General features: G+C 48.5%; 1 protein-coding gene across 2 annotated transcripts in view; it reads left to right on the top strand.

Moving 5' to 3' along the window:
* DOC2B (double C2 domain beta) overlaps nucleotides 1-26678 on the top strand; it is a 130760-nt gene that overhangs the window by 9515 nt on the left and 94567 nt on the right. Inside the window, exons 2-3 of one of the 2 annotated variants that reach the window (XM_044993720.1) lie at nucleotides 17487-17566; nucleotides 24562-24585. In XM_044993720.1, the coding sequence (XP_044849655.1) occupies nucleotides 17487-17566; nucleotides 24562-24585 (104 nt within the window). The remainder of the gene's footprint in view (nucleotides 1-17486; nucleotides 17567-24561; nucleotides 24586-26678) is intronic. The other variant, XM_044993721.1, reaches the window with a different exon arrangement.

Below are 26678 nucleotides of genomic sequence, written 5' to 3'. Positions count from 1 at the left end.
TCCGGGGGCAGTCTGCACACAGTGCTCATGTCTGTCCAGCTGCCTCCTCCTGGCTGCTGCAAAGGTCTGAGCGCAGGTGTGCCGCAGAAAAGAACCATATGGCCAGTAGCCTCAAGCAGTTCAGGCTAATGAATGGGCCATGTGGCAGCATCTTAATAATAGGCCAAGTTTTGCATGGACTGGCTCTTCCCACCCCCTGCAGCGTGCCATTTGTTAACCTTTTATCCCATCTCCTTCCGTGAGGGCTGTGCCGGAGACCAATGCTCCAGACAAGCTCCTTTCCAAGGCAATTGCTAGTAGCAGCAGAGGCAGCCATGGGTCAGAAGGGATTCTTTAATCAAACTTGCTGACTGGAGATAATCATCTCCCAAGCCGTGGATTTTACTCCCATTGGCCATGAGCCAAAGCCTACTGGAGTCAATAGAAGATTCTCACCAGCTTCAGGAAGCTTCCAGGCAGGCCTAGGCAATGCAGCTTCCTCCTTTCCCCCTTCTCAGCTTTTTGCACGTGCTCTTTGTTACGCATGCCTGCAGCGATGTCATGGGTGATCATTAAGCATGGTGCTATATTTTATTAGTCCACCAAAAATAGCTATTAAATGGCATCTGTGTACACTGAGACCACAGCTGTGCTGCCAGCAAGATACTTCCCAAGGATCTGGTCTTCCAAATGCCACATCGGTCCGGTACTGGAAAGCAAAATGGCCAGGGTAGCAGGATGTGCACCCAGGAAGGAGAGTCACAGTTGTGATTGCGTCTGCCTGATGACCCTGCAGAGAGCTGGCATTAATGGGTGTTGAGGGCACTACGGGAACAGGCCCTATGGGCTGCCAGGTGCTGAGTGCCCTCAACTCTCATTTGGCTTGTAGAGACTGAATTCCCACTGCAGCTCCTGGCAGACCAGTCACTTGGTTTGGTTTATATCAGCTTGTAGCTATCAAAGATTTCCTCCTCCCTACGTCTCTGCAGGATAATTTCCTCTCCTTTGCAGTTATTCTCTTGTTGCTCAGCAGTAAAACGCCATGGAAGGTAGGGCTTCAAAAGCATCTCTTCTGAGAGTGTCTCTTAATGCTGAGAAGGGGTGACCCCTGTGCACGGTGGCGAGCATCTCTGGCCCCTTAGCAGCAGCACTGCTGTTGTACTGTGGTGGTGAGTCACATTGCATGTGTGCAGGGACCTCCTCTTACCAGCTGCTCCATGACTGATCTGTTCACTCATCGCTCAGATATTCCAAAGCCCAAGTGCTTGCTAAGTTTTTCATCTTTATATTTAACACTAAAGGCAATTTTTTTGGTTGTTAATTGCAATGCTGAATTTCATTAAAAAGAGAGAGAGAGAGAAATTTGAAGGCCATTTCTAAATTGAAATTGCTGAAAGTGTAATTGCTCATGACATCAGGGACCATTTAGTACTGTAAAACATAATTGCATCTCTGAACTGTTCTGAGCAGATAAGTGAACACTCCTAGTTTGAGAAGATAGAAGACCTAGGAGCACTCCATCATCTGGCTACACAAAGAATGGGCTCAGCGGGCAGGAGCCCGTCAGAGGTTCGACATTATCCTGGTCTGGAAAATGGAGAAATCGTCATTAAGCCTGTAGGCTTCAGTGTTTTTTGGGAAAACAAACAAACAAAAACAAAAATCTTCTGAGACAGGGAAACAGGTGGAAGCTTGAAGAGTTTTGTTACTTTCTCACTCCTGATTCCACTGAAGTCAACAGCAAAACGTCCTTCATGGCTGAAAGGAGTAGAATCCGTTCCCATGGGGAGGAAAGGACCCCTGCCTATGCGGTAAATGCTGCTCTCTCCTGTTTGCTTGAAGGCAATTGAAATGTTTCCTCCTGTACCCAAGAGCCTGCAGTCAGCCCGCCTTGGGCTCTGACCTTACCAGAGCTCACTAGCTCAGTGGGGTAAACCAGGGGCAATCCAGAGATGGGAGACCTGCATGGGCAGCCTAGGTGTTGCAGCAAGGGGAGGCTGGTAATCCAGTGGAGGGTCCTGTCCTCTGAATCCATGCGGACCCCATTCCCTAGGATAGTCTGTTTCAGCCTAACTCTTCCTCCCTTTGGACTCAATGCTGAAACTCACATTGACTTCAACAGGAGCAGTTAGACCAGTGATGAGTCCCACCTTAAGGCCCTGACTGCTTATGGTCATTAAGGTGTAGAGGGCACGCTCAGCACCTTGCAGGATCTGTCCCCAGAAGTCCTCTGACACCTTTCACCAAGGCAGATGTGTTAGTTGCAGTGTCATATCCAAACTGTGTTCTCACTCCTTTCCCCACCACGGACCCGCAGTGAGTAATGTGAGACCATGCAGTGCAGCAGTCACTGCTGGACGGGAGAGATCTCCCTTTGTACTTCCGTCTGGAAAGGGCTTGGGCTTCCTGTCTGGATGAGAAGCACTATAGATGTCTAGGGTGTTACTGTTCTGACTGTAATCACAGCTGCTGTGGAGAGAGGAGTCAGGTCTTCAGTCATCACTAGTAAACTCTTGGGCTGGATTACACATAACTCCATTAACTTCCATGGATTTATTCCTGATTTACACCAATCCAAGCCAAGGAAAATCAGGCATTGCAGCTGTAAAAAATCTGTGGGTGTGCAATGGATATACTAATGCACCTACATGTCAGCTCGCAGCGTGCAGCTGATTCAGAATGTAGCATTATCTCACCCCCCAAAAGCCCTTGACGTGCTGTAATTAGATTACAAACAGAGGCAAGAGCGCCTGAGCCTCTACCTGCTGAAGAGATCTTCGATAATACTTCGCTGAAATTGCAGTAAATTATCTCCATTCCTTCTGAGGAGTCATGTACTGACATTTTGCATGGGGCTCGAAATGCACAGCTTTACTTGTTGCTTTTCGAGGCCTTAAAAATTAGTTCCAATGCAGGGAGGAATTAAAGCAGCAGCAGCAGAACAGGGACCCATCTTTTATAGTGCATTTGAAAACCCCCAGTTTCTGAAGAAGGTTACTGGACCTGTGCTTTCTCTGAGGGCGAGCTAATCCAGCCAATCCCCTCGCAGTCTTTTCATGGCTCCTGTGATCAGCCTGCCACAAAATCCATGAGCAGATTATCTTGGGAGCAGTAATGCTGATAAATGTAGGGACTTAAAGCTTACAGACTCCCTTGTAATTAGTTCTATAGCATTTTTGGTACACTCCTCCCTTCTCTCCACCACACAACCTGGTGGGCTTTTCCCCCAATAGTCGTTAGTCCCTGAAACGTGACGCTTCATAGGAATGGGAGGGAACCCCTCTCAAGTCATAAATTCCTTCCCCATCAGTTGGAGCAAGACTGTTCCTTACAATTCCTTTGCTAAAGTTTGGTCCAGTCATCCAAACAATAGGGCTTCGTCTGCGTCCCATCAGGGAACTATTCTACAGCTGAATAGATCTCACTGTCAGGAACGTTTCACCTTTGCTGAATAGCCTCCCATTGCTTCTAATGTCAGCACCTTGCGCCAGGCTAAATAATTCTTCTTCCTTTGTGTCATGGACTCCCTGCAGATAGTCTGAGATGGTTCTAATATCCTCCTGCTGGTGCTGCTTACGCCAAGTTACACCTATGCAAGTTCTTTCCATCTTTCCTAGGCAGTCAAGCCCTGTAGCCCTTTAATGGTTTCATTTGCTCTTCTCTGAACTCCCTTGTCTCTCTGGTAATGAGATACTCAGAACTAAACCCAGTATGATGCCTATCCATGTCCAGCTGGATGGCCAGGGTTAGCCGATCAGTTCTGCCCTATGAGGTGCCTGGTTAGCCGCTGTTTATCCTAGAGAAGGTTGAACCATGATGCTGCCAGTTGAGTGTGTAAAACATTTTGTTTGCATTGTTGTTGTCGCCGTATTGGTCCCAGGGTACTGGAGACACAAGGTGGTGGGTGAGGTAATATCTTTTATTGGACCAACTTCTGTTGGTGAAAGAGACAAGCTTTTGTGCTGCACTGAGCTCTTCTTTGGCATTATACAGCAAGAGGGAACCTGATTTATATTGCAAGGGAGGCATTTTGGTCCCAAGATAGTAGAGGGCCTGTTTAATGTCTAGACTGAGGTGGGTCAGAACCATTGCCCTTTCCCTTGGGATGCTCAAGATCCAGATCTCAATTCTGTGGCAATCTCTAGCTTGAATTGATTCTGGCAATATTCCAGTGCCCTTGCACCTTCTGACCTGTTGGCCTAGTGCAAGCTGTTTGAAAGAGCCCATGCATTCTGTCATCCCTTATAAACTGAGGCCCTAATAGCTTGGGAGACAAATAGACATTTATCGTTGCATTTGCCTGTTCATTCAGAGGGTATAAATAGAAGCCGCCCGCCTCAGCCTCTCAGTCACCCAGTGTGCTGATAGGAAATGCCAGCAATAAACAGTTTCTCTGGACTTTGCCAATAATAGCCATATAAACACCTCATTGGCTGGTTGGTTCCAAAACAGATGAGAGGAATCTCAAGGCCAGGTTCTGAGATCCATTAGCATTTTATTCTACCCTGTAATAATTGTGTGGCCTGTTGAATTAATCCTAACGTCCAAGGACCGGCAATAAGAGAGACTATGTTCCTGTACACAGCAGATTTATTTCCCTTTTAAATCCTGTGTTAAATGCCAAACTTGGCTAGCACCTTCCCATCAATCTTTCCCATAGTTCATAGATGGAAAAAGGGTCAAACCCTGCTAATGAGTTCAGGTCTCCTAATGGTTATTTTATCATAGGAGCAGAATTATAATGTAATAATGTATCCTGGCTATTGTCTTGAGATTTCTAAGTGGCAGTTTTATAATTCCTTACAGGCCTGTTTTGTTTTATTTTAATTTTTTTATTTGAGGTCTGTATGTTTAAAGGTCAGTGCCAGGAATAGCCCAGAATTTTAAAAAATGTGTCTAGTAAGCAGTGTTTCTGGTCTAATTGCTGTCCTTTCATCTTTGAGAAACTTGCTTCTCAAATTAAAAGCACCATCCTAGTTTTCACCTCAAATGTGAAGTTTGGTAAGAATCGGGGAAAAAATAATAAAGCAAGCAAGAATTCTGCTTAGCTTCATTAACGGCCCCAGTCAAAGCCTACGTAGCCATTGGGAGTTTTTCCATTAGAGTTGATAGGCTTTGGACTCTAATTCTGTCCTCCGGAAATAGGAATCCTGCTGCAGGTCTGATATATGAAGGCCCATCACTTAAAGGTGACTTGCAAAAAAGGGGTGGAAATACTGAGGCTGAGTGCAGGTTGTGCATTGCCTGCTGCTTGTGTGTGGTGTAGGTATTTTGGCTGTGAACGTTTGCACCATCTGCTCCCATTGCTGGGTTGGGAATATTTATAAGTGACTCCCTCAAGTGCATTTGCTGTCTCTTGGCTTTGAGTAGTTTGAGTGCAGAGGCATCTCAATTGTATTCTCTCGCATGAGATCTAAATTTGATGGCCTCTTCTGAGTCCTTATCAGAAATGCCAGCTATGATTTTGTCCCTAATGTGCTCACTTTTACTGGCCTCAAATTCCCAGACTTCCTCTAACTCCTAATAGACTTCTAACAAATGCTTTGGCTGATTCTCCGGGCTCTATACTGCACTGGTGAAAACAAGTCCTTTCCTGGATGACGGTATGTTTCAGCTGACAAAGCAACCACCAGACTTCTTAAGGACTGTCTCCCAGTCCCTCAGCTGTGTTTGCTCCTCAAGCACATAAGTGCTGAAAACGTACTCAGCTCCTCTACACAATGTATAAATGAGAGAGCTCACGGGGGAGCCCCTTTCTCTCTTCTGAGCTTGGTGGTCACCTGAAAGCATGTGTCATGCTGCTTCCATTCCGGCCATTCTGTGAGTCTGGTAAAGTTTAGACACTCCAGCTCAACAAATTTAGGGATCTTGTTTGTAGTCAAGAACACTCAGTCTTTCACAGGTTTACTTCTGGCACCATGTCATGATATATGGAATCCACATGTTTTCTGAAACAGCAGGTATTTATTAAAGAAAACAGCTACAGACACAAACAAACAGATACCCACATAGCTTGAGTTCCAGCTTTTTCTCCTTTGTTTACCAGGGACCACACCCTGCTTGGAACTCTGTACAGCACACAGAGACCTCTAGAGGCTAAATAATATACTGCAAGTAAACATATAATGACAAGAACTGTCATCCTGTCCATTATAAAGTCCTTTTCTCAGGGCTTGTCTACACTACCTGCCAGATCGGTGGGCAGTGATCGATCCAGCGGGGGGTTCATTTATCGCATCTAGTATAGGCGCTCTCCCGTCAACTCCGGTACTCCACCGGAACGAGAAACGCAAGTGGAGTCGACGGGAGAGCGTCAGCTGTTGACTTACCGCAGTGAAGACACGTAGCTGGAATTGCATATCTTAGATCGACCCCGTGTGGTAGTGTAGACAAGCCCTCAGAGATATACCATTATAATTTTCTCCCAGGTGGGCTGCTGAGGGTGGAGGCATTAAGGGGTCTTTCACAGAGTCCTTCTCATGCGCACCTTTTAGAGCTGCACTCTCATATCCTTTCATGGGAATGGTCTGCATCTGGGGGGGAGGGTCTGGATCTTTAGTGTCAAGTTATGACCTAGGGAGGGGAGTTTGACTATTACCTCTCGGCACTCCCAAAATGTGGGGGCTGTGCTCCAGTCTGAGCCCCTCTGTAAATGAAGACTGCTGTGTTATTCCAGCCTTTGTGCGATGTTACCGTCATAGAAACCCCAGTAAAAAGGGGAAAATAGCCATCCAAAGACTAAACACATGCTTCATGGAGGATCCTTTAAATTAATTATACCAAAATGTTTTGGGGTCAGGCATATAAAATTCAGTAATTTCCTGTGGGTATACTAGCTCTTTGTGTCTTGACATGTGAGACAAGATGATAATGCATTTGCGCTCATCTGTTAAGAGCCCGAAACAAATACAACTGGATGTCACCAGACAGAGCTATAGCCACAGCCAGTGAAACAGGATAACTATCTTTAATTAACCTTCCAGGGACTTCTCTATGGTAGGTCCTTTCTCCCCCCCCCCCACAACAAAGAGGATGCCGTATACATGAGAGTTCTGGTAAGTGGGGCTGGCTGTGTGGACTGCTGCAGATGTTTGACTTTGAGTAGCTGGGCAAAGGAGGCTTTGCAGTGAGTGGGAAGGGCTGTGGGAACCCCAGAGGAAACAACTGATTCAGCACCTGATATCAGGGAAGCCCAGCTAGAGAAATTGAGTATGGATGGGGAAGGAACACACAGACAGACAACTGGTGCTAATAAGGTGACTGGTATCTTGTGAATGCTTAAATACATTAGGTGGAACAGGTGAACTGGATCTGTTGGGGTGAATGACTCTCACAGAAGGCAGAGAACTAGTGTAGCTCAGTGGGTGGCATATTGGGTTGGCAGAGAGGAGACCTAGGTTTTACTCCTAGCTCCACCCTCACCTGCTGCATCCTGGGGCATGTCACGTCAGCTCTCTGTGCGGCTGTTTCCTCTCCCACTCTTAGCCTGGCTTGTCCGTGTAGACTGTAAGCGCTTCCTGGGTGTCTGGGCAGCCCAATGGGATGCAGCTCTCAGCTGAGGCCTCTAACAGCTGTTCAATCTGAATGATAACATTTCTAGAGCAACGGCTGTTTTTAGATTGTCACTTGTGCTCTGACATGATCATTGTTAACAATGGGGGAGTCTTAAAGCCACTAAAGTCAATGGAAAGACCCCCAGTGACTCCAGCGAGAGCTAGATCAGGCCCTAAAAGGTTCGGAGTCTGAGGATGATCTGCAGGCCAGTTTGACCTGTAACAAAGGTGCCAATATGGACAGCTGCCTCCCAGGAACTGTGCTGAGACCTCTGACCAGCCTTGAGGTAAAAGGTTCCCTATCCCATTATCAATCACCACATAAGAGTTTGACTTTTAAGGCCAAGCACATTAGTTACATGATAATACCTACCTCTCGTCTTCACCCAGCTTTTCATCTGGAGCCCTCAGAGCCCTTTACAAAAGAGGCTAGTATTATTAGCCCCATTTTACAGATGGGGAAACTGAGAGGTGAACTGACTTGCCCAAGGTCTCCCAGCAGACCAGTGGCAGAGCAGAATAGAACCCAAGTCTCTGACTCCCAGTCCAGTGGTCTGTCCGCAAGGTCATGATGCCTCGTCTTAGAACTAACTGAATGGTGCAAAGGGGCTATAGGATGTAGACTGCAACTTGTCTGCTGACAAACTTTATGGAGCAGTAGTGCTGAATGGATACAAACAAAAGTTTCAGTCCCCACTCTGCAGTAAGTGCCGATCTCATTAGTCATGATAAAGAGGAAGCCAGGTTCTTCCACCAAAGAGAGAGGCCGCAGTTCTCAGCGCGCTTCACTTATTTATTAAAAGAAACGCAGAAACATATGAGCATCTGCTTCAGTGTTTTGGTTCCTTTAAATTTTGTCTGCCTTGCTGGAACTAGGATTTCTATGCTCCGGCAGCACCTGAGGGCGAAGAGTCATTCTGGGAGGATGATTGGTTCATTTCCTGGCCAAAATCAGGTTTCAAACCAAGCCTGTAATTTGTTTTTTAGATCACAGAATCCATCAGGCTAAAAGTTCCCTTCATGAGATTAAACTCTTCTAGCTGAGCTCAGGACAATCAGAATTCAGGGATCTCAGCAAATAAATGATTAAGGGGCCTTCTCAGCAAACACATGGAAATAAGCAAACTCCAATTCTGGGAGATTTCTTCAACACCTAAGGTGAACTGAAGACTTGTCAAGTTTGGCTGACTTGGCTTTAACAGCTGGGATAGTTGGCATTGGAAAATGGGAGCTGTGTGTCTCAATCTGCTGCTGGGATGCCAGTTTGTCATGGTGGAGTCAATTAATTATAGCCACAGCTTGGAGGGCTGCACAAGACTTGGATGGAGCCCACCGTTTTCTGGCATCTGAATAATAATGATCTTACGTTTCTATAACTCCTCATCTCCAGGATCCCAACATGCTTTACAAACTATATGCAGAGATCACTCACCTGCTCCTGAAATGCAGCCACCTGTAGTTGGCAGTGTGGCAATGTATGATATGGAGAAGTTAAACTCTCTAGATAATAACTAGACTCTATGGGCCAACTTCAGAAATAGTATGCAAGGTGATGTAATTTAGCCCTCATCCTGCTTTAACCTGCATCTTCTTCAAGCTCTCTGGTGTACGTTGTACTGATTTAGGGCTATTCTGCAGTAACAATTCTAGACAAACTCCCTGCATGGATACTCTATTCTGGAATAAAAGTGGGTTTGGAAGCACACTAATTATTCTGCAATTGAGGGTGGCTATAATTAGCTGAATCCTTCAAGGTAAACAGGCACCCCAGCAGCGAACTGAGACACATAGCTACCATTTTCCAATGCAAACTAGCCCAGACAAGGCTAGTCTTTTAGAAAGACATCTGATCTTGGTTTAAAGACTTCAAGTGATGGAGAATCCACCACCTCCCTAATTTAATCGCTCTCCAATGGTTAATTACCCTCACTTAATAATGTGTGCCTTATTTCTAGCCTGAACTTGTCTAACTTCATCTTCCAGTCACTGAATCTTGTAATTTTATTGAAAATGCTTTGCATGTTTGTTTCGATTCTTTCCATTATTTGAAACCTATATGTGATGTTGAGGAGGGTGCTGTTACCTGGGAAACAGCTGTGGAATTCAATTTGTTGATTGGATGTGATGTTAGATCAGAGGGTGGAGTTTGAAAGGGTAGATGTGCGTGTGCAATGCACAAACAAAACATGCCTGCTGGTGAATTCATGTTCCTTTGAACTTGTGACCTGAAAGAAACTTTATTGAATTTGAGGGACTGCTGGCAGGCTCTGCTGTACTTTGGAAAATATTGTTAGAGGATGAGTGAAAGTGCTAGAATCCAGGACTTCATTTGGGTGGAGTAGGAGAGATGGTTCTTAGTGCTCTGAAGAAGGACTATTTTAAAGGGACATCTTAGGATAACCACAGAGTCCTAGAAATGTAGGACTGGAAGGGACTGTCACCTAGTCCAACCTCTGCCCTGAGGCAAGACCAAGTAAACCTAGACCATTCTGTTCTTAAAAGCCTCCAATAATGGGGATTCCACAACCTCCCTTGGAAGCCTGTTCCAGTGCGTCTATCCTTAGAGTCAGGAAGCTTGTTTCCTAATATCTAATTTTAATTCCCCCTGCAGCAGATTAAGCCAATTACTGCATGTTCTGTACGTATTGTAAAGGACAAATGTCCAGCTCTGGGTTAGTGACAATCCATCAGATCATCCCAAGAGAAAGGAATTTAAAAATCCAATTTGCTTTTCACCAATCATGCTGTTTGTTTGCTGTTTTTTGCATTCCGCTCATCTGGGACCATGAAACTGGGCCAGTCATTGTCACTTTGGTTTCCTGTCAGCTTGACTTTCATGTTCTTATGCACTTTACTGGTGCTGCAGTGTCTTGGTTGCAGGTACTGCAGGTGAATGTTGATTTGTTTAAAATATATTATGTTTTTATTTATTTAATCCCACAAATATTTATATCTTTTTCAAGTTTAGTTTTAAATTGGGGCCCAGCAGGATGTGAGAATAGTGCCCATTGGTGGATCATTTGGCCAGAGGGGTTAAAATACATCATTCTGTTTATGCCAGGAATGATGGAAATTACAGCAGGTGTGTGGAGCAGTTATTTCAGCCTACTGTGGAGTTATTTCCAGCATATGTATGTGGGAACAGATCTGATCCTACGTACATGGACAGTCAATGAATGGACAGGATGATATTTCAAGGCACGGTCTCTGGTGCAGAGCATCCTTTAACTCTTACCAAGATGGAAAATAGTCCGTTTGGTTCTCTTAACAGAGTGGCTCGGCGGAATTTCAAGTCCATTTTAATAGGTTGCTTGCCTCTCATGTGGGGAAATGCCAGACTCCTCCTGACTGCAGATTATTTATTGGAGCTCTGTTTGCTTGGAGCCTCATGGTGTTGCAAAGATTCCTGGCAGCAGGTGCATGTTTAAGGCCGAGAGCAGCACATTTCAGCTTGAGGCAATGGACACTGCTGCCCACAGTGCACCTGCCTCTGTCCTATTAAGAACAACCACCGCACTGAGTGGCACTCACAGCAGTGCTAATTATTGTGCATCTGGAGCCATTAAAACCTGCAATAGCAAATGACGCTACGGCAGGGCCACGCGCTGTTTGTTCCTTCAGGGCAAAAGGTATAATACTAAGAGCAGGAATGAATTCCTCTCTCCTGGCTCAGCAGCCATCTCTCTCTCTGTTTCTAATCTCTCATCTGTGTTGTGTCCCTCTGACGATTCAGGAGCAGTATTGATGGTAATCTCCACTCTTCATTTACCCAAGGGAACGGTGCCTATAGCCGCAGTGTGGGTCACCTCCTCCTCCAGAGGGTGTAAATCAGGGGGTAATGGGGTTGGGACGGGGTATTCGGGGCTCCAACATGGGAGACAGAACATCCTTGGAAAGGGAAAAGGTATTCGTTATCGTGCAGTGCAGTTCTGCTTTAAAATAACAGCCAGGGATGTATTGTTACCTGGTGTGTGGCAGGGATGGGGCAGGCCAGTGAGCCAGATCTGTGGCAGTCTTCTCTAGCTTAAGGGGTAGAGACTTGTGTGTTTGGAGCAGAAGAAGCTGGGTTGGAATCCTGGCTCCCCAGGAGAGTGTGTGGCTTATTCAGTAGCTGCATCTGTTGCATGCAGCAGACGGATGCGTTTTGTGAAATTCTTGTGTTCTGCAGTCTAGACAGTCGTAAAGATACTTGTGGCTTTGAAATCGATGAGGCTATCAGGTTAGCTGGAATTCTGTGGAGACACAAGCACAGATTCCAGCAGCGCTGGCTCAGCCCTTCATCTTTCCACGAGAGATGAAGTGAGCACTCGGCAAACGGTGTGTATGGCCTTCTGAGGGGACCTTGCAGAGTGAGGTCCTTTCAGTCAGGATCCCCCCATTCACCCCAGAGGTGGTTGCATTTCAATGTTAGTGACTCTGGGATGCCTTTGTGGGCACTGTAAGCTGTAATGACTGTTGCACCTGAACAGTTCTTAGGCTCAGTGGCAGGCAGTGAACTGTACCAAGGGGGCGGTGGTTGTGCAGTGTGCACGCACAATTACTTTGTTGCGCTAATTGCTCTCAGTTCTTGCTGTTTCGGCAAGCTGAACTACACACAAGCCCCCACTTCACCTCGCCCCAGTTGCATCAGGATGGAGTGAAAGATGCTGGCATCCAGGCAGGATGTACATGAAACTTAGCAGCAGTTGTGGGGAAAAAGCCTCCATGTGGAGCCTCATATTTGGCACACAAGGTACGGAGAGAAGTAGACTTTCCATCTTAGGGTGAGAGTCAGGAGTGTGGGGTGACTGGATAGACTTCTTTAAAAGAATTTGGGACTAAATTCTTTGCTGGTGTAGCTCCACTGGTTTCAGTTTACATCACCTCACATCAGCCAGCAGAGAACTGGGCCCATGAAATTTTATATTTGCTGATGACGTTGACATGACTATCAAGTAAAGAAACAGAGACGGGGATGGGTCAGCGTCCATGTTGGTAGCTGTAGGGTACGAAGCCTACAACCTGCCTGAAAAAGGGCACGAGAATGCAAATGTTTCCAAAGAGAATGAACAAGAGGCCCTACATAAACAACCATCTGGGTGACCCTATGTAAACAACTCACGGTGCTCTCTCAAGGATTACAGGCTCAGTTCCCCTGAAAAGCAGGCTGTGAGCAACCAGCTTGGGGGATCAAACCTGCATCTCCCATGTGGCACTACGGAGCAGTGCGGCTAAGCCAGCCCATCTGGCTCTGACTTGTTTTAAAGGAGCAGCGGTGTAAATAATACCAAGGCAAACACCCTCTACAATTTCCACAGGTGCTGAAATCCGGATGGCATCCTCCTGCTCATGCGGCTGGAGCTCTGAATGGAACACTGATTTCCTTTGTGCCCTCAGACCTGCTTAGGCTCCAAACCAAGGCACCACACAGAGTCACAGTTTAAAAACAACAACACCACAGGACGTTATTCGGTTCCCATTAAAGCCTATTCATCATTTTCCCCATCTCATCATTATTAATGCTGCTGTTCAAACGCTTTCCTCTGATTGTTTTGCTAAATGTAACTGGTTTTAGCATAGTCAGTTCCCCCTTGTTTTTAATCTTTTCCCTGCGTTCAGCTAGGGCCCAATCCAATGCCGCTTGAAGTCAATTAAGGTCTTTTCACTGATATCCCAGAGAAAGTGCAACCCCTGCAGCAGAACATGCTTGGTGCTGCTGTCTGGAAAACCCACTCCTTAGCTAGTAAGGCAGTCGCAAGCTCTTTAACACGAGTCCTCTAAACTCCTGGGTGATCCCAGGCTAAGCTGATGGGGCGGACAGTTAGGAAAAATATCTTGTAAACGAATTGAGTCTGATCTGAGAGGCACTGATTATGGGACCTCGTGGTGCTGTTTATTTGGTGGTACTGTGCTTTGAACATCTGTTTCCTCTTGGGGAGATGAGTGGATGGGTGGTGCTGTTAGGCTGAGTCGTAGAAGGTGGCAACATGGTCTAGCGTTTACAGCATGAGCCAGGGAGTTAGAACTGGGAGACTTGAGTTGTAATCCCAGCTCTGACACAGGCTCACTGTGCGACCTGGGACAAGTCATTTAACTTCTCAGTGCCAGGTCAGAATCCCCTCCTGCACCCCAACTCCCTCCCAGCCGCTGCACCCCCTCCTGCACTCCAATCCCCTTCCCCAGGTCAGAACCCCCTCCTGCACCCCAACTCCCTCCCAGCCCCTGCACCCCCTCCATTTATATAGTAGAAATGTGCGGCTTGTGACGACTTACCCCAGCTCGTGGCGTGGTCCCCCTGCGAAAATTATTGCCCACCCCTGGGTTTGGTGATCCCTACAAAGGGCTGAGAGAACTCAGTTGAAGTGGGAGCTGCTGGAGGGAGGGTTGCTTCCGTGGCTGGCGCTGGAGCAGATGGGGTGCACAGAGCAGGGTCTCTGAGCCCCTGTAGCTTGTGGGGATCTGGGGATAGCTGTGTTGGGGGGTTTGAATTTATAAATCGTGCTCTGAGGGGAGGGCCTGAAAGAGACTTGGTTTGGGGGAGACAGGCCAGGAGGAGCCTCACAGGGACCAGAAGGGTGCAGAGATTCATGTGCATCTCACGCTGTGCCTAGGGCTGGAGAGCATGTGCATGGGAGCTTTGTATGGCAGGAGCACTCTGAAAACTCACCCTGGGCTAGTCATTTATCCAAACCCTCCCAGCCTGGAGACGTGGATAAATGACATCCAGATCCCAGGCATTCCAGTCGGGGTTTTGTGGAACAAAACTTTCACTGAACAGATTTGGGGAGAAAATTACCCCCCACTCACTGCACCATAATTAACCATTTGCTGCCCAGAAAGCTGTGGGACATCTTTCCCCATGACAAACCTCAGAAAGTGAGAGGAACTAGGCTCGGGTGATGGGAGCACAAGGGGCTCTTAGATAACTAGACTGATAGAGGAGATGAGATTGGACTGGATGAAATAGAGCACAGAGCGTTTGGGAAACCTTGGAGCGCTTTGGCTGTGCTGAGCTCTCAGACTCCTGGATGCTTATCGAAGCCTCTTGGCTCTGCAGAATTAAACTGGGAACCGTGGTGTTTGGGTTGGAACCTGGGAGCACAGAAATGCCCAGCAATGTTACCCCTGTGTGCAGGGCAGCGTTCCCAGGTGCCTGGCTTCATTCAGATGGGAGCCCTCCTCTGCACACTAGGACTACGCTGGGGCTGGTGTGCCTGAGCGGCCTTAACCCCACAGGATCGGCTACAGGTTGCCCCAGCCTCTGGGAATCCTCGGGTGGTGTGAAGCCACCGTATCTACCTTTCGGGCCCTCCCTCCCTTCCACTGGCACAGGGTGCCTGGGAAAAGGGGGTGAGGCCAGGGCATCCTTATCCTCTGGCTAGCCCCGGCTATCAGAACAGCTTCTTAGGGCTGTAAGCAACGTGGTTACCCGTTGACTGCTCTAATTTACACTGGAAACTGGCCCAGCTCTCAGGTGGCCTCAGGTCTGGGGGAAGGGGGATGTGCAAAGGGGGGTTTAGTTTATATGCACACACGGGTACAGGCATACATGGACTTGTGCTGAGAGCTGCTTGGCCGCACTAAAGAGCCTTACTGAAGTCCCTGGAGCTGCAGCTGCTCATGCCTGTTCTGGATTTTACCTATCACCTGTCGTTATTGTTGCCCTTGGGAGCCAGTAATCGGTGATCCAAGAGCCACACCCTGCAAACCTCAACACATGGAAGCTGCACAATCAGTGCTGTCTAGAGACAGGTCTGGAACAGAACTTCTCCCTAAAGATGGGGAGATCTCGGACCTGCTCTGCCCCACTAGTACCTTATAGAAGGAGAAGGCTTTGGATTGCATGACTGAGAAGCCAGGAGATTGTCCGTTTATCAGCACTGCTGGACATTTGCTGCCCTTGCTGGTTCCTAATGCCACTTGTGGTTGATAAAATAGGGATCAGTGGTCAAGGAAACAGCACCCTTAATGCAGCTAAGGCCCCGTGTGCAGGCCTGATCCCTGAGGGTATGTCTACACAGTGTCTGGGAGCAAGCCTCCTGGCTCGGATCTACAGACTTGTGATGGCAGGGCTTGCGTTACATGCTAAAAATGGCTGTGTAGAAGTTGTGGCTTGGGCTGGAGCCAAGCCTGGGGAGACGAGCTGCAATGTCTGCAGAGCTATTTTTAGCATGCTAGCGGGAGCCCTGCTAGCACAAGTCTATGGCCCTGGCTGGGTGGCTTGTTCCCAGACGCAGTGTAGACAAACCTTAGTGATTTTCTTTTCATGGGCCCCAGCGATGGCAAACCCAGCTGGAAAAAGAGCAGTGTTGGGAGATGGCTGGCGAGAACGTGTTCGTTGGAGTAGATGAGGCCAGCGAGGTTGCAAGGGGAGGGGGAAGTGAGAGCAGGATCGGGCACCCCCAAAGGCAGTCGCTGTCATGGGTGTTAGTTTGCATCCATCTGCTACACCGACTGTTGAAGCCGCTGTGCAGCCAAGGTTATTCTGGGTTTCACTCATTATGCTGAGCGATTACAAATGACAGCTCTGTGGTTTTATCAGCTGGTCTCCCATTTTCCCAGCGGCAAGGAATGCTTGGGGCCAAACAAGGCAAGCAAAGTCCCATAGCTGTTGGTCAGTTGCAAACTGCCAGCCCTTGCGGTGCAATGGTAAAGCACATCTTTCTTTCCCTGAGGGTGGAAGGGTGTGCTTGCCAGCCCACTGAGTCGGGAATGATGGTTTGCTGTTGTATTGCGTGTTCACAAGCTGCCCTGCATTGTAATAGCCAGACACCTTGACCTAAATTGAAAGTGCATCCGGTGTCCCGTCAAGGGCTGGAGCCAGTTCTCATGGCACTCGCTCGGCACTCGCGGTAACAGCAAGAGTGTCATGATCTGGGGGTTGCCTGGCAATCAGTGGCCAGGGGGATTTTGTCTGCAGTTCTTGCTTCAGCTGTTTGTCGAGCAAGGGGCTGTGGACTGCGGGCAGCAGCTACCCTGTTTGCTCTGAGTAGGGCACGGCGGAGCTGCCCTCTGCCACTGAGCTCAGCAGCAGCTGCCCTCTCTCCCCATTGCACTGCAGTAAGGTGGGGAGATCCCAGCAGGGTGCCTCTCCTCTTTGCCTCCTGCACAGAAACCTCCCCTTGGGGCGTGTGGCTGGGGGGAACGTGGGATTGGGGGAGGCAGTGAAGCTGGCTCCTTGTTGGAGCCTGGGAGGAAGGTGGGGTGAGGGTGACAGCTGAAGCCTGCCAAGGAGTGAGATTGCATGGTGGCTGGAGCCTGCCAAGGTGGGGGTGAGGGAGGTGGGGGCTGTTGTGGGGGGGAGTGAAGAGTAGGATTGGGGTGGCAGGAGCTGAAGGCTGCCAGGAGTGAGGGGAATAAAATGGGTGGAAAATTAGCAGTTGCATTATGTTAGCCAAATTCAGCCATGGCACAGGTGGGCGGAGCTCCCATTACGACGGAGGGGTCCTGTGCCCACTTGGCGTGGGTTGAACTTGTGCCACAATACACAGTGTTACAGGAGAGAAGGGTCAGGACTTATTCCCAGTCCAGCAGGAGTGACCAGCGTCCTGTAAGGGATCCTGCTTCATGAGAGCGGGAACTCCACTTCCTAGACCCAGCTGAGGATGTCCATGGCCCTGGGCATGGGTGGCTGAAAGCATTCGTGTCTCTAGTGGTGCATGTGCTAATGTCCAATCTGGTCCCATTGAAACCAATGCGGGTTTTGTGAATTGCTCCTTGAAGTTGTATGTGTCTGGTCCGATTGTCAAAAGTGCTGAGCACCCATGGTGATTCAGTTGCAGCTAGGATTGGTCAGCACCTCTGACAGTCAGGCCCTGAGTTTGCAGGCTGTTTCACACCAGGCTTGTAGCAGAATCTTTTGCATCTCCCTGGGTCCCTTTCTCCAGCAGCCCTCCACTTTATTCCCATTTAGTGAGAGGAAAACCAGCATTTGCTGGGCAGCTCAAGTTAACCAGGCTCTTTTGTCTTTTTCAGCTACGCTGGGAACACTAGATTTCAGTTTGCTGTACGACCAAGAAAACAATGCTCTCCACTGCACAATCAATAAAGCCAAGGTATGTCTCAATCCTAGTCTACAAGCAGCTAGAATTAAATATGCATGGATCTAATGACCTTTACTCTGCCTCCTATCTGTTACGGAGACAGTGACTCGCGGATCTGTAATGAGCAATAGGCTGTGATGCTCTGTGAATTTCCATTGCACGGGCTGCAGCTAAATCCCTGGAGTTCTGGGTTCTCTCTTCTGAAATATTTGCTAAAATTAAAATGAAATGTGGGAGTGGTGCAGGGGCTGAACATGCTGTGGCATTCATGGGAGAGTGGGTGGTTAGATGGCTGGTCTCCCTCCAATCTCCAGGGCAGCACTGCGGGGTTTCACATCCGAGTTGAAGGGAGATAGGAGCGGGGAGGATGAGCAGCTATCCCTTGCCTTGATCTATCACCGTCTCTGTATCTTGCTTTCCTTTACCCCCATCTCCCCTCTCTCTTTTCTTCTAGCCTCATCTCGGCTCGTTCCTTTTCCTGATCCCTCCTCCTCTTTCTGTTTGTGTTTTCGATGCTCCTGTATATCTTTTCTTTCCTTCCCCCTCCGCGCTATGAAAGATATCTATGGGTTTGACTCTCATCCCATAGCATTTGCTGATGTTAATCACCCCACTGGCCCTCTGCTGATTCAGCCCTTCAGGAGGTAGGACTCATTGACAAGTGGAGAAGTGCCCAATGGTGCTGACTTGGCAGAGCAGAAGATCATGGGACTCCTGAACTAGGGTGATCACATGTCCTGATTTTATAGGGACAGTCCTGATATTTGGGCCTTTTTCTTATATAGGCTCCTATTACCCCCCCATCCCCTGTCCTGTTTTTTCACACTTGCTGTCTGGTCAGCCTATCCTGAAAGCTGATGCGCAGGTTGCTCCTGGGACATGTGATGCCTTTGGCCGGGTATCCCATAGAACCCGGTGCATGGGTAGGTGCTCATTGACCCTTCCTGTACTGTACAGCACCGCAGTTGAGTTGAGTGGCGTTGAGCTTCCACGATCCCACCATGGCAGACACAAGCTATGCAACTGACAAGCCCAGGGAACGTGCAATCCAGAAGTAGGGGGGAGTAGGTGGAGATCATGTGGTAGAGGGGATCTAGTGTATCTTATTGGAACAACAAATCCGGTTGCTTGAACTTTTGATTTGTCTCTTTTCAGAGGTAGGAAGCACTGTTGGCATAGTTACGGGGCCCATTCTTAGTCTGAATTTGCCTTCGCAATCCTAACTAACCCCTGTCCTCTTTCAAAAGATCCCTCATATGATGGAGTGTCTTGAGCTAAAAGCTCTTAGCCCAAATCTTGAGCCAGTTCATGGCCAACTGGAGTAGCTAGGCCATCAGGTATTGACAGCAACATTACCCTGATTAGCATCACGCAACCAGGGCCAGATTCTCGGCTGGTGTAAATTGACATCCATGGAGAGAGACCCATTTAGATCAGCTGGCCCCTAGGCTCCTGGCTTTTCCTGTGGTGTGTCAAGAAGCTGTGAAATGGCAGTGTACGGATAGGAGCAAGAGCAGGGGTGGTGTGGTGATTAGGCCACTAGATGGGTTCAGTTCCTTTGCAGTGAAAGCCCCATGGTTCTCATGCCCCAGTAGTCAGGGGAGAGGGGTAGGTGTCTTTGCAGGTTCAGAATTCCCACCCAAGGGTCCTAATGGTGGCTCTGGTGTTCCAGTCATCACTTCCCTCAGCCCATATAGCCCTTCCCCAGCTCCCCCCTTCCTCCCCGGCTTTGTTGTTCTCACTGTGGCGTTTTCAGAGGGAGATTGATGGCCACTCGCTTTTAATGTTTTTTAAACTAGCGCATCAAGGAGATGGTTAGAGCTATTTATACCAAAAAAAAAAAAAAAGAAACCAACCCAACATTATGATTATTTACTTGACGCTGTGACCGGCTGTCAGTTTATAAACGGCTCTGTTAAATGCTGCTAATCATTGCCACAAAGCACTCTGCATCAGCTTCTTTGCTGTCGGGGTAATTGAAGCGATTAGGTTTTTATGCTCATTTTGGAGCAGAAACTGCCTACTTAGGGCCTGATTCTGTTCCTGCAGAAGTCGATGAGGAAGGCGATCAGCTCCCTGGGGCAGTAGGTTTTGAGAGAGAACTATGATAGCTGAGCCTAGAGCGGTGCAATAAATAACCCAGTAGAGATGATGGTGACAAGCTGGCTGGGGGTATGCCACCGAAGATGGTGGCTGGGCTAAGTGAAAGTGTCGCCTTCTCTCTACCATTCCATTTAACTCCTGGGGGTTAGTGTCTGCAGGCAAACTAGGGCTCAGTTATAATCACAGTAGGGATGAATCTGGCCTCTTACTGGGTGCCATTGGTCAGCACATTGTCAGCATATTAGTTAAACTGCCCGTGCCAGAGCAGGGGGCCATTTCACACAGCTGGCGGCAGAGAAAGAGCATCTCGAGAGAGGATAGGTTTTTCCGGTATTGCAGCTGATTGCTGCTCTGTAGAGTGGAGGAGAATGTTGCCTGTGATTTCCTGCCTGCCTCCTTTGATTGAAGGTGGTGAGATTTCCACAGATGGAGGGAGTTAATCCCTGCTGTGAGGAGCACAAGGTCTGAAAGGGGACAGTGCCAGAGTGCTAACCTCCTAGTACAAGCAGCTCCTGGGGATCGATTGCCAGTTGAATCTGCCTCGCGGTTGCCAAAAGGAGTGAGTTAGTCTCCCAGGAGTAAGTGGCAAAGTGGGACTGAAAATAATGGGAATTGTTTAATAATTTTCTCCCCACCCAGGCCTGACAAGGTTTTTCTTTATTTATTTGTACTGTATGGTCATGGGCCAGAACCCCATTGTTCTTGGAGCTGTACAGACAGAACAAAAAGATGGTCTCTGCCCCGAAGAGCTTACAGTCTTAAGCAGGATGTCCTCTGGCTGACAAGGATCTAGGATAACAGGACCTGATTTAAGGTGTGAATCTGGCAGGATTGTCCCTTGTAATCTGGCTATCCAGAGAATAGCCACCCTGCTATATGCCTATGGTATGCGTCCCGTCCTTCGCTAGTCATCCAGCCTTGCTCTCAAAGAGCTGCAGTGAAATCAAGTAGCTCCCAGGATTCCTAACAAGTCGCCTCCCAAATTTTGCCTGACCCTTTGTATGTGGCGCAGTGCTACATTTGTTCTGTCAGCTATAAGTCAAAATGACAAGAAAACACAGCTTCCTGAAGCCCTGAGGCAATAGACTATCCACCTGCAGGATGAAATTAAGACCTTTTCCTTCCCAGTGTTTTTCTTAGGGTCAAAATCTATGTACGTGTCAGATAATACGTTTTGCTTCAGCACTGTGCATAGTGGAGCAGTTCTATGTCTGCCTGGACAAAGGTGACGACCCGCCCTGTGCCCAGAATGTACCCAGATACTGTACCCACTATGCCATCTCCATCTCTAAAATCAGTTTTCCCCTCAACATGATAGGCATCAGAATTACTGCCTTCCTCCTTAAAGAAACCTCCTCTTACTCTGTCCTGCTGTCTAATCAATATCCCCTTTTTGATCCTCCAACACTTTTTAAAATATATATTAATGTGTAACATACAAGATGTTATTTATCCCCTCTCCTCCCGAAGCATAAATGCTTGAGGCAGGAGAAAAAGCGAATGCAGTTGAATCAATCTCCGTGCTGTCTGAGTCAGGTGGCTGAATGGAAAGCATGGAGCTGCATTCCTATAGCTATAGAGGTATAGCTACAGAGGCAGAGTTCAAGGTGGTATTATAGATCAATAAGAGAAATGAATGGTGGGATTTCTTTTCCTGTCCTCCTAGCCATAGTGAGTGAATTTAATATGCTGACACTCAAGCAGTCCTCATTGTCAGGCTGCTTCTTTGGTTTATTTAGAGAGCAGTGCTGAGGAGGATATTTATAATTGGGTTTGTAGTGGGAGGAAGACAAGGAGGAAGGAGACCTCAAGGCAGAGAGTGATATATACTGATGGCGAGACTCAAGGAGAAGGTGACACAACTTTGCAGGTATGGGAGGGGGAACCCATTCCTGTTCCAGAACGAAGCCATCTGCTAAGGCCAGAACTTATTACCTGCCTGCTCAGTCTCTTTCAGCTTGTTCTAACAGCAGCCATTGCACTCTTTTACTGTTTCCTTTAATGGCTATGGGCTTTTTTCTCCTCTTGCTGCTGCTGCTGCTGCCCAGGCTTTATTCACCTGATCAGCAGCAAAATGAGGCAGACCCAGCACACAGCTGGGCTTTGAAGGGATAAAGACAAACACGCGTGAAGCCCAAAGTTACCAGCTATGAGGACTGATTTGTTAATAGAGCTCATCCCATATCCCCTGCTCATGTCAATTTGCACAGCTCCATTGGAATCAGTGGGCTCAGATCCCCAACTTGTGTAAGTCGGCACTGCTCCATTGGAGCCAATGAGCCAGATTCGCAGCTGGTGTAAATTGGTGTCGCTCCCATGGGGCGTTTCAGCGCAACCATAATACAGATAAAGAATAATAAACCCTCAGGTGCGTCTGTGAAACAAGCCCAAACTCCAAGTCATTTGAGATTCCCCCATTGTTAGGAAGTGCCACAGCCTCCTGCCTGGTGAGGCAGCTGGAAAGGGCCGACCTACAAACAGCAAAAGGCTGGCCTTGTCTACTTGGGGAAATTGACTGGAATAGCCAGTGCAGAGTAGTGTCCTGTGTGAACACCCTTCTTCCGGAATAGCTGTAGCTATTTAGATTCACCCCCTGCCTTGTTCCAGGATCAGTTCTCCATGTAGACAAATCCACAGTGAAAACAAAAGGTTTCATTGGCAGCCGACGTTTGTGAGTGCGACAGGGACGGGGAGAAGAGTTGTGTCTGTGACCACCCAAGAGCTGCACAGCATAGGCCGTTCCCCGCCTGCTGTCAAGCTGCCATGACCTGAGAAGGGCTCTTTGATAACTAAACAGGGCCCATTGAGGCTGGAAAGTGCTTTTGATCTTACCACCAGTCTCTCCACAGGACTCAACTCCCTGAACCAAAGAAGCCCATCCTGAATGACAAAGGGTTTGTTTTTCCTAGCCTGGCTTGGAGCTGATACAGAGGGGTTTGCTTCTCCCAACTGGTGGAAGTTAGCTGGGCAAAAAAGGATCCAGAGCCATTTTAATTTATGCTGAAGGCAGTATAAAAATATGGCCCCTCTTGAATTTTTTCCATCTCTCTGGCTCTTGGCAGCTCTTGGGTACCAGCAAGGACCCTTGTTTCCACGTGAAGGGAGACGCAAACAAAGCTGCCCTCCCGTTTTCCCTGCATCGAGCACTCTTCAGTTTGTGAGCTCATTTGTACAATAATAAAGGAGAATGAAACAGGAGTGAACCTATTAAAATATGCTTCAGGGAAGGGGCAGTTGGGCAAGACATAATGCACCCAAACCAATCCCCGGTGACTGGAACTTTCCTATCAAATGCACCAAAGTCCCTGCAGTCTGGGGCTCCAGGGAAGCCAAGTTTGGATAGTTCCAGGCCAGTAGAGTTGCTGCAGCTGCTCCTAGCATCCCGCCTGAGGGTGGGGTGGACCTGGGCCACTGCTGGGGTCCCACCTGAGGGGGATGGGCCTGGTGTCCTGCTTGAGAGGGGGTGGGCCTGGGCCACTGCTGGGGTTCCACGTGAGGTGAGTGGGCCTGGGGTCCCACCTGAGGGGGATGGGCCTGGTGTCCTGCTTGAGAGGGGGTGGGCCTGGGCCACTGCTGGGGTCTCACCTGAGGGAGCTCCCTCCTAGAGATGAAGCCTTGAAGCTGCCATCTTGCCCCGCTGATTGATCATGTGTGTTTGGGCTAGTGAGGGGCAAGAGGGTCACTCTGAATAAGTGCCCCAATATCCGAATGCTGATTGATGACTGAGCCAAACTGCACAGAGCACCGTGGCCTGGGCTGAAATTTTCTTGAGAACCAGCTGTCCAGGGACTTTGAGAAGCCCCAGGTGTCTGGGTGGGTTGTTCGGTGATCTCCTGGGAGCAGCCTTTCCCAGTGAGCCTGATGCTTCTGTTTCCAGCCCATTACTCCTGTGGCTGGGTCAGAAATAGCTTTGACTCATTTCCAGATAACCAGCCGTATCCTCCTCCCTTAGAATGGATTCATGCTTCCCCCTTCCACGCCCTCCTTTGCTCTCTGCATGCATGACACAGGGTCCTTAGGAAGTGAGATTGCAGCAGTAGTCAGAACACCAGGATTAACAGGAGGGTTGGGCAGGTGCCATCCTTTGGCCCCTGTGTGGGGAAGGCATCTTGCTGCAGGTTTCCTGAAAGGATCCAGGTGTTGTGGGTGACGTGTAAGCTTTGTGGGGCAGGGATCGTCTTTGTTCTGTCCCCTTTTAATACAGGCCTAAGGCCATCCTGTGAAATTTAGGCTGGGGGTGGGAAGGGGCGTTGGCAGGGAAGGCCCAGTAACTATACAGGCAGTAAAAAGAACAGGAGCACTTGTGGCACCTTAGAGACTAACACATTTATCTGAGCATAAGCTTTCGTGGGCTACAGGCAGTGAAAGAGGCCAGATCCCCAGCCATGGGCTCCCACTCCCAGTGCCTCCAGTCATGGACCCAGGGAGGAACGATGGTCTTTCCCAATGGCTATAGCTGGGGAGTTGTCCCAGCCGCCTGCTCAGTGAATTGCAATATCCTGCTGGGCATCCTGGGATGACTCCCAGACATAAGCACTGCTCCACCAGAGTAAGGGTTGCAGAATCGCCTCGCATGTTATTTCTCCTCCCTCCCTTCCACGCTGTGGACAGCTCCTGTTCTGATTAACGTGAGGGATGCCAGTGCATCCTTATTTGTACTGCAGTCACTGCTGGCAGCCTCAATCAAGATTGGGCCCTGTTGCGGTCAGTGCTGCACAGCACTGCGAATGGTGGGACCAGGCCTCTTGACCCTAGAAAATCACTTTGAAACTCAGCCTGTTTGTGCTGTGATAGTCAAATGTTACTGTCCTGTTTATTTCTATCCTTCTCTCACTCTCTCCACTTTTCTGTTTTATTTATTGTGCCATCCATCCACTCTCATTTCATCTCTCGACCGGGGAAAGCTGCCAAAACTCACTCACAGAAAGGTAAGGGCCAGGACCCCCATCTCCCAGAGGTAGCTTTTATGTAGATGCATAGATGTAGACCTAGAGCTGTAGTCTAGTTGAGCTGCAGCCAGAGCCTTGCTAATCTAGTTGAAAGGTGTGAGTGGTATTCAGTAATGAATTGCTCTGAGAGCATTACAAATGCAATTTGCTGGATTGACCCGGTGTGACTGTGTGTAGATATTGGGAGAACCTTCACGTTAAAGCCTGGCTGGGATAAAGCTAATGGAAAGGAGCATTCTCTTGACTCCCAAAGCTGCTGAAGCCTATTATAGGCTCCTGTCTGTGGCACTAAGAAGGAAGGAGGCTGAGTATTAGCTGTGCTGAGGTGTACAGGGTTAACAAACACATGCAGCACTTGGTAACAGTTAAGGCTGCAGCAGGACACACCCCATTCTTCCCAAGCCTTTAAGTCCTGGAAATAAGTAGTTATGGGGCAAGACTCTTGCATTCTTGGCACCTTCCAAGTGCCTGCAGTGCTGTCAAGTATGGATTCCAGCACACCCTCAGGCTTCCATTTCCATCTCCAGTGCATACCCAAAAGCAGTCTGTACTCCCAGCATCATCCAACTCGCATCCCAGTGACCTCACTGCTTTTACATCCGCTATCTCATCACATCAGGACAGCTGACTGTCACATGCTCCATGCATTTGGGAGGTGCTAAGGTCACTGTTAAAGGTTTTGCCTTCGAGCGTGATCAAATCTAGACAGATTGTGAGAGAATTACTGTTGGGGGCAGGGGAGGAACGGGTAGTTGATAAGGAGGGAGCCAGTCGGGTGATTTGTGTTTGTGCAGCGCCTGGCGTCCAGGCACTACCGCAGTGCAAATGAATAGTAATACCACCTTTGGCCAGGGAGAGTGTTAGGACAGCTCAGTGTACATCCATTGGCATCAATGGAGGCTACACCAGGGATGAGTCTGTTTCATTGTCTCTCCAGCACGACACATCCTTGAGGCTACATCTCTGCTTTTACAGTTGGCATTTAAAAGCCTTCAGTATTTCATCCGCTCTGGGAACATTCCCCACCCCCTCTTAGATAAAAACTCCTTCCCCTTTGATCTGCTCCTGCTCTTCGCTATTTATTTTGATCTTCTGCTGTTTTATATCTGCTTATGAGTGTCTCCTGAGTCCTGATAGCCACTGCTTGCGGGGGCTAGGAGGTCCTGGGCTGCATTTACTGCAGGTTGAATCAAATAATGTGTGATGTATTGAACCCTATTGCTGGCAGTTCTTTCCTCTGTAGCCTTTGTCCATTGATCTCGTTGGAAGGTTAGGCCATTCAGCCAGCACAGTGGGTGTGTTCTGTGGTACATTTCTTGGTGCGGGTTAGGGGGTTTGCTTTGTTGTTATTTATTGACAGTGGGACCGTCAGGATGCTCGGTGCTTTCCAGGCATTCAAGAAAAGGCACTACTGGCTTCCAGGGGCTCCCAGTGTAAACGTGCCATGCGAGGTAAATGGGAGGTTTGGGCAAGTGGAGAGGCAGGAAGGTGGAGGAAGGGTTTTCTGGGAGTTAGGCAGGACTAGGGAATGCTTAGATGCTAACAGTCCTGAAGCTGCTTAATTTACACTGGAAGCTCGGCAGAGTCCTGCATGGCCCTGAATAGTGGGAGTGCACAGGTGGCTTAAAGTCCTCCTGCTCCATCCCTTCCGCCAGCTCAGGACTGGAGTAACTGTGAATCAGGCCTGTTGTGTTCTCAGTCAGACAGAATGCACCTCTCAGGAGGCAGCTCTGGCTGGACTAAGAGTCTCTCTTCCTCCCTGCTCCCGCCCTGCCTTCTGGCCTGTATCTTGGACAAGTCACTTCTTCTGAGGGCAGCTCAGTTCCCCATCTGCAAAGTGGGATTCATAACGATACCAACTGGCCTTGAGACGGATGGCTGCAAAGTGCTGCTTGGCACTTGGTAAAAACACTCCACTCTAATACAGAGCCTGCCCACCCTTGAGCTCAGCTTGCTTTGCATAGAACAGCCAAGCGTCACTGTCCCCATTATACAGCCAGGAGAAGTAAAGGACAGAGGGGGAAGTGACTCGTCTGTAGGAGCTACAGGAAATACACGGGAATAGATAGATA

This window comes from Mauremys mutica, chromosome 19, assembly GCF_020497125.1.
Source record: "Mauremys mutica isolate MM-2020 ecotype Southern chromosome 19, ASM2049712v1, whole genome shotgun sequence".
NCBI lineage: Eukaryota > Metazoa > Chordata > Testudines > Geoemydidae > Mauremys > Mauremys mutica.
Note: the sequence above shows the minus strand (reverse complement) of the source record. Positions and strands in the feature narration are given on the sequence as shown.